At 54.2% G+C, this 13601-nt stretch overlaps 1 protein-coding gene across 2 annotated transcripts in view; it reads right to left on the reverse strand.

The window, feature by feature from the left end:
• Positions 1 to 13601, reverse strand: part of FA2H (fatty acid 2-hydroxylase) — a 61516-nt gene that overhangs the window by 13209 nt on the left and 34706 nt on the right. For both annotated transcript variants that reach the window (XM_031002958.3, XM_031002959.3), the window contains exons 2-4: positions 13539 to 13601; positions 1047 to 1189; positions 29 to 135 (exon numbers count right to left, since the gene is read on the reverse strand). The exon at positions 13539 to 13601 is cut by the window's right edge and continues 30 nt beyond it. In XM_031002958.3, coding sequence (XP_030858818.1) covers positions 29 to 135; positions 1047 to 1189; positions 13539 to 13601 — 313 coding nt within the window. The remainder of the gene's footprint in view (positions 1 to 28; positions 136 to 1046; positions 1190 to 13538) is intronic.

Consider the following 13601-nt stretch of genomic DNA (forward strand, 5'->3'; position numbering starts at 1 on the left):
GGCAAGTCAGGAAAGAAACTGGCATTACCTGTTGTAAATGACGTGAAGAGTCGGACGTTGCCCTGGGCAAAGGTTCGGTAGTAGGACCAGCTGAGATACAGCACCAGGGGCACCCAGATGATGGGGACACTGTACCTGCAGGAAGGCCATCAGGGTGAGAGAGATACATGCACAGGAGCTTGACAGAGTACAGCTTTCTTTTTTTTTTGAGACGGAGTTTCACTCTTGTTGCCCAGGCTGGAGTGCAACGGCGTGATTTCGGCTCACTGCAACCTCTGCCTCTGGGGTTCAAGTGAATCTTCTGCCTCAGCCTCCCAAGTAGCTGGGATTACAGGCATGCACCACCACACCCAGCTAATTTTGTATTTTTAGTAGAGATGGGGTTTCACCGTGTTGTCAGGCTGGTCTCGAACTCCTGACCTCAGGTGATCCACCCACCTTGGCCTCCCAAAGTGCTGGGATTACAGGCGTGAGCCACCATGCCCGGCAGGGTCCAGCTTTCTTAGAGACACATAACTCAACTGGATGGGGGACAAGATGACACCAAAGCATATGCAGAATGCCTATGGAGACCTGGGGTCAAAGGGACACTGGTACAGGGAGTGGGGAAGAGAAAAGAGGAGAGAGGCTGTGAGTGCATCTGCCTCCTGTCTCTGAGATGAGTTATTGGCAGAAAAGAACTGTGTCCCCAGGGCTACTGACTCTATGCAACTGGACAGATGCTGACCTCTTGTGGCAGAGGAGCTAATTGCAGGCAAAATTGTTCCCATGCGCATTGTGGGCAAGAAACTCCTCATAAGAGTCTGGAATAGACCAGAGGTGGCATTCAATGTAGTTTCTGGCTACATGCTGGGTTGTGACCCACCCAGTGGACAAAACCATGCATAGGGATGAATTATTCCCATGGCATGTTCCTCCCTCCCTGACAGCTTTACAGCATAGACCTGGGCTCTGGGGAGGGACTCAATTGCCCCCTCCCTTTCTATATCTGATTGGCACCGTCAGAAGAGAGGGACAGCCTGCCACAGGCTCAGGGAAGAGCTCACCAGACAGTCTTAGAGAGGCCCTCAATGAGGTCTGAGTGGAAGAGGCGGATGGGCCTGGTCACCGGCTGGTGAACCCACTCATCGTACTTCTCTCCCAAGTGGCCCACCTGCCACAGGAGAGGCTTTCGCCAGTCCACCAGGTCCTGCAAGAGATGAAGCCAAGTGGACATTTGATATTCACGTCTTCCCATACTCGTTCTCCCGTTTCCTCATTACAGCATCCCAATCCCCCGCTCCTACCTCAGCTCCTGTGATCTGTGTGGGCCACCCACCCTCCTGCTTCAGTGATCAAGAACTGACCAAGCTGCTTATCCCAGCCCCCAGCCACAGCAATAGGATCCGGTAAAGGTTTGCGACCTAAGCTGGTGTGATGAGCCATCAGATGATCCCTCTTTCTGTTGGAGGTGCTAAATCGGCAGGGCATGAGCCTGGATTTACTAGCAGAGCCTGCCTGAAGATGCCACTAGCACAGAAGATGGCCAAACCAAGAGCTAGAGAGACAGAATCTCAGTGATGATATCTGAGCATCCAGATTCAGCCACATCTGAAGTTTAAAGTCTTGCTCAGGACTCTTGAGGTATAGGAGGTAATACATTTTCTATCAGGAATGAAGTGGGCTCTTTTCCCCAGGCTTCTTGGTGTTGGCCTGGGTAATTAATTCATTCAATCATTTATTCAGCAATTTATTTAATATTTTATATATATATTTATTTCTATGCTAGGTGCTGGGAAGAATCAACAGGAATGAAAGAGACCAACCTTGTTTCATGTAGCTTAGTGCTCACAGTTAGACTCGGAAGTCAGGCCTGGGTACAAATCCATTTGCCATTTACTGTGTGACTTTTGGAAAATTACTTAACCTCTCTGAGCCTCAGTTTCCCCAGCTATAAAACGGAAGTAATTGTTGGTTGCAGTAGCTCATGCCTGTAAACCCTGCATTTTGGGAGGCTGAGGCAGGATAACTGCTTGAGGCCAGTAGTTTGAGACCAGCCTGGGCAACAGTTCGAGACTCCGTCTCTTCAAAAATAAAAAAATAATAACGGTACCTGCATTAAGTGCTCAATGAGATGTGGCATGCCAAGCAGGATAGTTTAGTGGAGATACAAAGCAGGCTGAGATCCAGAGGCAGAATGGCTGGTACAAATGCCCGTGTCACGGTAGGTGAGGAGGGCTTTGCAGAGGATCTGGGTTTTGGTTTGGAGTTCATCAACATAGGGGATTTGACAAGGGGGAGACAGGAAGGGATGACAGGGAGTGTGGGCACAGATGTAAAGTTGAATATGGTTGTGGCCCTTCTGGCACCTTAACAGTGCTCTGTGGGCAGCAGGAGGAAAGCTGCTGAAGGCTTAGATGATAGAACACCCTGTACCACATCCAGGAGTTGCTTATTCTCCAGGCCTGTTGTCTCCAAGGCAAGGATGTACGTGTACCCCCTCGGTACTCACAGGCTAATCCCCAGAGGCAGGGAGAAAATATTAATGACCCTATTTCTATTGCTATTATTTCTATTTATTTGTGTTTGTAATATATTTATCTCTCTTTTTCTTTTCTTTTTTTTTTTGAGACAGAGTCTCGTTCTGTCGCCAGGCTGGAGTGCAGTGGCATGATCTCAGCTCACTGCAACCTCCGCCTCCCGGGTTCAAGTGATTCTCCTGCCTCAGCCTCCTGAGTAGCTGGGACTACAGGCACGCACCACCACGCCCAGCTGAGTTTTGTATTTTTAGTAGAGACGGGGTTTCATCATGTTGGCCAGGATGGTCTCGATTTTTTTTTTTTTTTTTTTTTGAGACAGAGTCTTGCTCTGTCACCAGGCTGGAGTGCAGTGGCACGATCTCAGCTCACTGCAACCTCCGCCTCCCGGGTTCAAGTGATTCTCCTGCCTCAGCCTCCCAAGTAGCTGGGATTACAGGCACATGCCACCTCGCCCAGCTAATTTTTTGTATTTTAGTAGAGACGGGGTTTCACCATGTTGGCTAAGATAGTCTCAATCTCCCGATCCTCGTGATCCGCCCGCCTCGGCTTCCCAAAGTGCTGGGATTACGGGCGTGAGCCACCACACCCGGCCTCTTATTTGTTTTATTAAGAGGTGGGTCTTGCTGTGTTGCTCAGGCTGGACTTGAACTCCTGGGTTCAAGCGATCCTCCTGCCTCAGCCTCTTGGGTAGCTCAGACTACAGGAGCATGCCACTACGCAGGCTTTATCTCACCTTTACACGGCATTTGAATGTTTTCTAATGCACAGACTGTGAGAGTACATTAACACATGCAAATACTTTAGAAATAATTTAAATGGACACATAATGGAGAGTGTGTGCAGAAAGTTTCACTCATAGGGATGCAAGCTCAGAAAAGTTTGCAGGTTTCAGCTCCAGGCAACTAGAAGCACTTGAGGATTTCTGACAAGCCAGTGCTGGGTTAATCTGGACCGAATCCAGGAAAGAACAATGAACCTGGAGTCAGGGGAACACCATGAGAGCCTGGCTGTGCCTTTGACCAGCTGTGAGATCCTGGACGTGCATCTTTTCCTCCCGGAGCCCCTCAGTGCCCTCATCTGTGATGCTGGTGGGCCCCAATCTGCCACACACAATCAGAGTGAGGATGAGGGTGTCTCGGTGGATGCTCAGCCAATCTTCAGCACGGGGAGTCAGGCAGCCACTGCAGGTGGGAAGTAGGGGAACCACAGGCAGGGAGAGGAGGGGAGAGGAGCAAGGGCTGCACGTGGAAGAGCTTGCAAGCCTGGACGAAACAGCCATCAATGATTCCAGAAACCTCCTTCCCCTGGCCCTGGCTGCAATCTCATCCTTGTACAGGCCTCTCCACCAAAGCCTGCAGCCACAGCGGGTCTTCCAGGAACTAGCCCTTACATGCCCCCAGCTCCTCTGGAGGTGGAGCTAGTCTCGCCCATCACAGCCTGGGAGCAGGGGTGTGGGGGTCCTGGGAGCAAGCAGGCAAGGCCACTGGGTTTCTCTCTGTGCCTGTGACCAGGGTGAAGGGCCCAAAGAAAGCTGTGGCTTCTGCCATGTGAACTTGGCAGGTCCCAGGTACTGGCTGCCTTCCTGTGGCAGGGGTGGGGGTTGGGGGGTTCACTTCCTGCTTCTCAGGCTGGAAGATGATCCAAGTCAGCCTGGAGCTATCCCGCCCTGGCACTAACTAAATCAAGCAATCATCCAAACTCCACCTAGTCGCTGCTCCCTTCCTGACCCCAGTCTCCTTGACCTCAGCCCTTGAGTCTAGCAGCAAGTGGAGTCATTGGAAGTGTGCTGTCTCATTCCCTCCAGTCCTCTGCCCTAGGTCTGTAAACACACACACACACACCCTGCACCACCACAACCGCTACCACCACCATCAGGAAAAAGAACTGGAGGAACCAGCTGGTGGCCTGTGTTTACACCTTATCTTGCTGCAGTCTGCAGAGCCCCACCTTAGAAGAAGTTGGGCCAGGGTCAAGGCGAGAATGCAAGGCTTTGTCCCAGCTGCAGTAGCACTCAGAGCTAATCCCCCTGGAGCCCTGGTTATGTGTCAAGCATGGTTCTAAACACCTGACACAGGTTCAGTCACTTGATCCTCGCCATACCCCTAACTAGGCGGGTATTCTAACTATTGTCATTTTGCAGTTGGGGAAACCGAGGCTGAGTCATCTGCCCAAGGTTGCCCAGTTATCTCTCCTTGATGAGTTGGCCCCTTTACCACTGGGAAAGAGCCATCTTGGGCCCTGGAAATACTCCTCCCGAAGTCCGCTTGGGTATTAATAGAATCACACTGGTTTCCTGAAGCTTGCTGTGCGCAGGATCCCTGTTTTCCCATACTTTTACCTTCAACCTGTGTATGTCTTTACATTTAAGGTGCATCTCTTGCAGACAGAATATAGTTGGGTCTTCCTTTTTAATCTAGTCAGACAATCTCTGCCTTTTTTTTTTTTTTTTTTTTTTTGAGAAGGAGTTTCACTCTTTTTGCCATCTCGGCTCATCGTAACCTCCGTCTCCTGGGTTCAAGCGATTCTCGCTGCCTCAGCCTCCTGAGTAGCTGGGATTATAGGCGCTCACCACCACGTCTGGCTTTTTTTTTTTTTTGTATTTTTAGTAGAGATAGGATTTCACCATGTTGGCCAGGATAGTCTTGAACTCCTGACCTCAGGTGATTCTACCCGCCTCCACCTCCCAAAGCGCTGGGATTACAGGCATGAGCCACCACACCTGGCCATCTCTGCCTTTTAATTGAAGCATTAAATCTATTTACATTTAATGTTGGAGTAGGTCTCCTCTGGTTTTCTTTTCTCATTCTTTCCTTCTTTTTTTGAGACAGGGCTTGCTCTGTCACCCAAGTGGGAGTGCAGTGGCCCAATCTTGGCTCACTACAGCCTTGACCTCTGGAGCTCAAATAATCCTCCCACCTCAGCCTTCTGAGTAGCTAGGACTACAGGTGGGCACCACCACACCTGGCTGCTATTTTCTATTTATCTCCTCTGTTCTTCCTTCGTCTTGTTTGTATGAAATATTTAACAATACTCCATACTATCTCCTCTATTGACTTTTTAGCTATGCTTTTGGTATTTTCCTTGCAGTTGTAGATGTAAAGATAATAATACACATCTGTAGCTTACGACCATCTCTCTCAAATGAATCCCCTGGTCCTTTCTTTTTCTTTCTGAGTCAGGGACTTGCTCTGTTGCCCAAGTGAGAGTGCGGTGGCATGGCTGTGCCTCACTGCAGCACCAACCTCCTAAGCGCAAGCAATTCTCCCACCTCAGCTTCCTGAGTAGGTGGGACTATAGGCTCACGCCACCATGCCCAGCTAATTGTTTTTTGTTTGTTTGTTTGTTTTCAGAGACAAAGTATCACTACGTTGTGTAGGCTGGTCTCGAACTCCTGGGCTCAAGTGATCCTCCCGCCTCAGCCTCCCAAAGTGCTGGGCTTATGAGCATGAGCCACTGTGCCCGGCCAGCGCCCCTGGTTTTTCTATGTCCCACTTTTGCATGTTACACATGACAGATACTGCTATCCTGTGATTCACTTGTGCACTTTACACAGACTGAGTGATCTTGAACTATGATCTTTTCCAGCTATAGCACAGGGATGTGGCCAGGGGGCCCCTCTCTCAGCCTAGCAGTGGTTTGGGCAAATTTTAATCTATTGATCCATTTTGTACTTATTTTGTGAAGCAAGTAGAAAATGGCAAAGGATTCTTTTTCTTTTTCTTTCTTTTTTTTTTTTTAAGATTGAGTCTCACTCTGTCACCCAGGCTGGAGTGCAGTGGCGTGATCTCGGCTCACTGCAACCTCCGCTTCCCCGGTTGAAGTGATTCTCCTGCCTCAGCCTCCTGAGTAGCTGGGACTACAGGCATGTACCACCATGCCTGGCTAATTTTTTTGTATTATTAGTAGAGATGGGGTTTCACCATGTTGACCAGACTGGTCTTGAACTCCTGGCTTCAGGTGATCTTGCCTCGGCCTCCCAAAGTGCTGGGATTACAGGTGTGAACCACTGTCCCCAGCTGAAAATGGCATAGGATTCATACGTTGAATTCAGTTGAACCACAAGAAGAAATGTCTAGGTAAGCTATAAGCGGGGACTTCAGCCTAGATCTCACACCTGGATGTACAGGAAACAGAACAAAAGCACAGAACTGTCGTGGAAACCGGAGCTAGACCGTGGAAGACGTGTTTACAGGTGTGGTGGGAACAGAGCCCCAGCACAGGGGTCTGTCATTTGATGTCATTGGATTGACCTGATTTCAGTTACTCCCTGGGTAGACCCGCAAGCACTGCCACCTGTACACATGGTGGACTTGTGCTTGAGAGTCAGTCCCAAGCTGCCTCTTGCCTGTCTGGGGCCATGGAGGGCCTCACACCCGAGCTCTGTATCTAGCCTACGCTGTGTCTCCACGAGGAAGCCCGCCTGGGTGCCCAGGGAAGGTGCCCACTTCACTCTGGGGCTGAAGGACCACCCTGGAGGAATCCCAGGGAGGCTTCGCTCTCCCTTCTGTGAACAACCCCCTCAATCATCAAAGGCCAACACCTATAGTTCTATGACTGGGGCCTCAGTCTCGCTATTCCAGGGGAAGCCCCGTGAGCCTTCCAGATAAGCACAGAAATTCAGGCCCGCCGACCCCCGACCCAATTTATAGATGAGGATATTGAGGCCTGAGAGGGCAAGTGTCTCTTGAGATAGGATTGGTTGGGCCTGAAGTGGAAGCCTCCCTCCCCCTTCCCCCAGCTTGTAGCAGCCTCCACAGTTTCCCAAGAGCTGGGACTGGCACCCTGTGCACTTGACCTTGATTTAGGTGGTACATGCACTGATAGGGTGTCCTTTCTTAATCATCTTCCAGTCGTGAGCACTGAAGGAGAAAGGCTCAGCTGGGTGCTGAGAGGTTCCAGGCCTCTCACTTGCTGGTCGTTTCCAACATGGCAGTTGGCAGGACCTGGTTTTGAGAAGGGAGGACAGCAGACGATGACGGCTTGGGATCCAATGAGATGGGAAGCGATGCAAGACACATTTCGCTTCCTGCTCTACCTGACCAAACAATTGCCTTAGCTCATTGTCGTGGGGGTGGGCAGCGCTGCTGACACTGAGCAGCTGCCCCGTCCCCCGCCTGCCCCTGCTCACCACATTTGCCACCTTGGGGAGCAGATTCTGGACACACCATTCCCCAGGAAAGCGTCCTATGCCACCTGGCCCTGTGTTGCCTGGGAGGAGGGGTCCTGGGGAGGCAGAGGAGGAAAGCAGGGAAGGCCCCCTTCTACCTGGGCACCACGCCCTTCCACCCATCCTCTTCTACCTGACCGAAGACCCCTCTCCTACTCCCACCACTTTAGTGGGTCTCTTCCTTCCAGCTCATTCCTGGTCCTGGCCCCATTTACTTCTTATGTCCCAAGGCTCGGGGGACAGAGGGAAGGCATGGGTCTGCGGGCTATGTACGTGGCTGGGGTGGGGGAGAAGGGGAGATCAGGCCACACTGATGACACCTCCACTTCCCAGGCATCTGGGGGCTCCCACGGCTCCCCCTACAGTAACAAGTCCCCTTTTACAGCAGTGGAACCCGACGCTAGAGAGGCATGTCCAGCACTCAGGGCTGTCCAGAGGAAGCTGGCCTGCATGGGCGACAGCACGGTTATGCCCGAAACTGCTCTCGAATAAGCAGCTCATTGGGGTGGAGGGATTTTTTGGTGATTCAAAGACCCGACCAACGGGCCGGGGCCCAGGAAGCAGATGCAAGGGGGAGTGGATTCGGCCAAAGCACCTTGTGCCAACTGCGTGGGGTCCATGCCCCTCCCCCAGCCTGCTCGGTCCCTGCCTTAGAGAGAAGGGGAGGGCTTCTCCCAGGCTATGCCAGGAATGTGGCCCGCAGCAGCATGGCAGGGGGAAAGGGCAGCCTGCTGCCCACAGGGTGGGCGGAAGGGCATGGTGCCCGGGTAGAAGGGGGCCTTCCCTGTTTTCCTCCTCCCCCTCCCCAGGACCCCTCCTCCTGGGCAGCACAGGGCCAGGTGGCATAGGACGATTTCCTGGGGAAGGGTGTGCCCAGAATCTGCTTCTCCCTAAGGTGGCAAATGTGGTGAGCGGGGGCAGGCGGAGGGGGGCAGGGTAGATGCTCAGTATCAGCAGCACTGCTCACCCCCACAGCAATGAGCTAAGGCAGTTGTTTAAAGAAATGTCCACCCAAACTCAGGCATATTGCTCCAGGGCAGGTTTCTGAGCAGAGGTGGAGACAGGCTTCCAGGCAGCCGGGGCTGCGGGAGAGGAGTGGGGGCCTGTTGTCTGCAACCTGGTCGCTGGTCAGCTGGGGCTCAGGCCTCACATCCCCTATCCTTCATGAGCCTTAATTCTGGGAGGTGGGGCCGATGATGACCTCCTTTGACAGATGAGAAGACAGGGTCAGATGTTCGGCTGCACATGCTGTGGCAGGGCCTGGACTAGAGTGCCCCACTCACAGCCCAGGCTCGGCCAGGAGGCCTCCTGTCAGCCAGATCGGGATCCCATGGCTGTGACTTCCTCAGCACAGCGGCTGTGAGGAAGCCCAGCAGCGGTCAGTGGGGGCAGTGAGGTGGGGCTCTTGGTGGCGTTGCCGGAGTGGCTGCAGGCCCGTCCTGCGCGGTCTAACTGGGACAAGCTGAAGTCCACAGAGGTGGTTCCGGATCACCTGCCTCCTCCCCCTGAGCCCTGTGACCCTCCCGTCACCCAGGGGATGTGAGGACATGGAGGTGGCCTCAGGCTCACCCCACGAGGATTCAGGCAGCAGAGAGAGGACAGGGAGCAAAAATGCCAGAGACACAGGGAGAGATGAAAGACAGCTTGAGCGTTGGCAGAAAGCAGGCATGACCTCTGCCCTTAGGGCTGAAGACGAGCGAAGGGAGCCTGCCCAGGGGCCCCACCCCAAAACCAGGTAGGGTGGTCTTTCCCTTGCAGCACACTTTCTGATATCCTTTAGTATATTCCACTAGATCCTCCAGATAATCCTACGCAATAATAAGATGCAGGGTTGCAATCCCAGCACCTTGGGAGGCCAAGGTGGGAGGATCACTGAGGCTGGGAGTTTGAGACCAGCCTGGACAACATAGCAAGACCCTATCTCTACAAAAAAATTTAAGAAAATTAGCCAGCCATGGTGGTATGCACCTGTAGTCCCAGCTAATTAGGAAGCTGAGGTGGGAGGATGGCTCAAGCCTGGGAGGTTGAGGCTGCAGTGAGCTGCAATCTTGCCACTGTACTCCAGCCTGGGTAACAGAGTGAGACCCTGTCTCTAAAAAAATAAAAAAGATAGAGGGAATAGCTTTCTGCATCATACTGGAACACTGTGGCATCTCTTGCCTCCCAGCCTGCCCTGTCCACTGCCCTCCCAGGGTGTCCTCTAAGACCCACGGGAGCAGAGGGCAGTGCCCAGCCCACCTGCCTGCTTTCTGCCTTGGGGTATTTTTTGAGCACCACTGAGCTCCTCTGAAGAGGGGCCAGGAGCTCTGAGCAAGGAGGCAGGCAGAGAGGAGACTCAGGGACCCTAAGCCCAGTACAGACAGCCTTGGGGAGGCCCTCTGGATGTTGGGCCCTCCAGACCCCTACTCTGGCTGGGAGGGATTATAGAGAGAAAGGAGGCCCAAGGGGACCCAAGGTGACTAGGCAGGCAGGGTGCCTGGAGGAGAGCCAGACCAGTGCCCACGGTGCCAAGGCTGGTCCCCCCCGAGAGTGTGTTGGCCAAAAGGGCCCTTTCTCTGATCCGGATGCTATCTTCCTGAGTTCTCAGTGACTGATCTGGGGGTCCTAAATGGGCAAAACACTATGGCCAACTTCAATAGCCTTTCCAGGCCCTGGGGACCCTGATGTCAGGGTGGTCTGTGTTATGTCAGGCAGGGGGCAGGGACAGGGAGTTTGGGGATGCCTGCCGGATGGGTCTATCTGTCCCTTGAGGGAAGAGGCTGATCACACCCATTGGCCAGCCCCAGCAGCTGGTTATGCCAGCATCTGGCTTAGCCTGAGGAAGGATGGGGAAGAGGATGTGGCTGGCTTGGGAGACACTGCTGGTATCTGCTCAGCCTCCTCCCTCCCTCTGCCAACCCCTCTCCTACTCACGGGCCTCAGGGTCTTATTCATGCTCAGCTGTTGGGGTGGGAAGGTTCCAGGACCTTGTGGAGGGGAGGGGCCGCTATCTGGGCTGCTAGTGTGCCCAGAGGTGACTTTGGGCGGGAGATTTAAGCTCTTCCTTATCAGTTAAATCAGGATAATTATAATCCTTATCCCTCGTGCTGTCAGCAGGATTAAAGCAGATAACCAATAATACATTGAAAGCGGCTGGCACACAGTGAGAGCTCAGTACAAGAGATGTGAATTCAGGGCTAACTCCGCTGCTGAGCATCTGGGCAGCGAACTTCTGCAAACCCCTCAAATCACACCTGTTCTTGCCCCTTCCCCAAAGGGAGGCTGGTCCCCCAGGTGGAAAGGGTGGAGAGGGCTCCCAAGGGAGGGCTCCGAAAAGGACATGGCGAAGTGGCAAAAAGAGGCTGCTGGACCAGGGGGACACGTGTGTCCAGGAGCTGAGAGTAGTGGGCAGCTCTGGCCACCTCACCTGGCTGTGTTCTAGAAACAGGGAGGGATGTGGAGGGTGAGAATGCACAACCTGGCTTCTTGTCCCATAAGAAAGCAAACTGGGCCCCGGGAGGCCAGGACTCCAGTCTTTGGCAGCAATCACAGTACTGAGCTTGGAGGCAAAGCCAGAAGAGTTAACACCAGCAAGCCCTTCTGCCCCAGGGGCAGGTGTGCAAACCCACCCCAGGCCTGGGGACCCTCGGCTGAGACAAAGCTGCCACCTTCATGGCCTCTCTCCCAGCTCCTCCATGTCCCGATCCAAAAGACCTACCCCAGCCCCTGCTGCCTGGGTCAGCAACAGAGAGAGGGCTCAGGTTGGAGCACTGCGGGCTCCCCCAGCCTCTCTGTTCCTGCTAACGGAGCTGGGATTGCCCGTGAGGTGAACGAGGCAGCAGCAGCACCCTTTTTTGGAAAGTCAAAAGTGAAAAGAAAAGAAAAAAGCAGAAAAGCACCCTCTGCCTTCCTGGGAAGCCCTGCTCCCTGTGCTGATTTTCTGGGGCGCTGAAGGGGTTCCCATGCACACCCGGGCAGGTGGGGGCTCCGTCCAGAGTAGGCCTCCACATCCTCCCAGGGCCCAGCCCTCGCCCTTCCGTCTCAGCCCAGAGACACAGGAGGAAGGGGAGGAAGAGTGAGTGTGTAGAGAGAGAATGAGAGAGAGGTGGGGAAGGTGAGTCAGGCTGCTTGGACAGCTGGCCCGGAGCCAGGCAGGGAGCAGGCCATGGGGGAGGAAGGGCCCCTCGTCCCCTTGGGTGTGGTCGTGGTGACAGCATAGGTGACGGTGGCACAGCCCGGGTTAATCCTCCCCTTGCCTCCTGCAGTGATGGGGCCGGGGTCAGCCCTGAACCACAGCTCGGGGAGACTGGGAGGAGCTGACCACAGAGCTGGCAATGTGGGCTGGATCTCCCGTCCCCAGCCAGCCTCAGACCCCAGCTCCTCCCTCCAGGACAGTTTTGTTCATGTCACTCCACCCTGATGGCTGCCACATTTGTTCAGTCCCGGTCAGCTCTTTTCAGAATTCAAGCCCTAAGCCAAGCTCACAGATGCCTCTCTCTGCAGCTCCTTCCAGTACCATCCACTGGCCACTCAGGACAGGACCCTGAGCCAGGACACACTGTAGCTCACCCTTTGGTCCTCTCATCAGTCCCCAAACTCACCCCATTCCCCTCCGATCTCCCCCGTTCCAGACTGAGGTCCTGACCCTGCCAGTGCCCAGGGCCCAAGCTGGGGATTGAGATTCGGAAACCAGGTCCCAGCTTGCCGGCTGCATGGGCGGGCAGCCTTTCCTCTGGCTGGCCTCCATCTTGCCCTGGGTTCTGCACCTCTCAGGAGGGGACGTGGCACAGAACAACTTCGGCCTCTCTGGTTGGATCCTGAGGCGTCTGTGCTGTGGGCGGATGGGTTCTCCCAGAGGCAGCTGTGATCTCATGCGACAGGTGGGATCTCTGTGTTCCCAGTGTCAGGGCCAAGGGGGCCCAGCAGACAGTCAGCTTTGTGGGGTCCCCACCCCACTCTGCTCACCTGTGTTCCTTGGGCATGCATCCCATGCCACCTCCTGGGGTAATAACTCTTTATGTCGGTGGTGGGGAGGGGTTACTGTCCCCTGCACCAGGCTGTGAGCTCTCGCAGGGAGGGGCCTGTCCCATTTGTTTCTGTGTCTTTGAGGCCCAAACTAGGCAGAGGGCATGCAGGGTAGGGGTTTATGGACATGCACATTTGTGTCTGTTCCTAAGCTGGAAAGAAATGGCACCAAGCCCGGCTCCCTCCAGTGACCCCCTCCAGTGACCCCTCCAGGCAAAGCTGCTTCTCCCCTGCCGCTGAGCGACTCCTTTTCCACCGTGACCGCTCAGCTCCTCCAGGGCTCATCTCACCAGTCTGTGGGGTCTGCTCAGCCACAGCAAGGCACTGGCCTCTTGATGCCAAAAGAGGCTTATCCTAAGACTGCAGGCATCTCTGACTCCTCCCAAACACGGAGGATGGCTTCAGCGCTGTCTCCTGCCGGACTCAGCAGGCTCCTGTGCCCTGCACTGGCCAATGTCGCTTCCAGATGACTGCAGGTGCCAGGGGCAGCTCTACCTTGTGCCCTGGTCAAAATGGGCATGTCTGGGCCTGCCAACCCTGTCACAGCTCCTTCTCAGCTTCAGGGGTCCTGGCGGGAGAATTCTTCTCCAGGGGTGTCTGGGATCTGGTTCCATGCTCAGAACTTGTCTGCTATTTTTCTGAACTATCCACCAATGAGGCACCCCCACACCCCTGCCGGAGTTTGCTGTCCCAGGTCATGCCTCTGGGCTGTGGACACCTGCTTCTCCTTCCCCTTCTCCCCTGGGCACACATCATGCCCACTCCCAGCTTTGGCTCCACACACCCTCTTCCTCTCCTCATTCCCGCCAGTCCCCAGTCATCACCCCACTCCATCCTATGCCAGGTACCTTGTCCCAATCCACCACTTTGAACCGTGGTTCCATAGCAGGATCTGTCTTCTGAGTTTCCTC

This window comes from Gorilla gorilla, chromosome 18 (genome assembly GCF_029281585.2).
Source record: "Gorilla gorilla gorilla isolate KB3781 chromosome 18, NHGRI_mGorGor1-v2.1_pri, whole genome shotgun sequence".
NCBI lineage: Eukaryota > Metazoa > Chordata > Mammalia > Primates > Hominidae > Gorilla > Gorilla gorilla.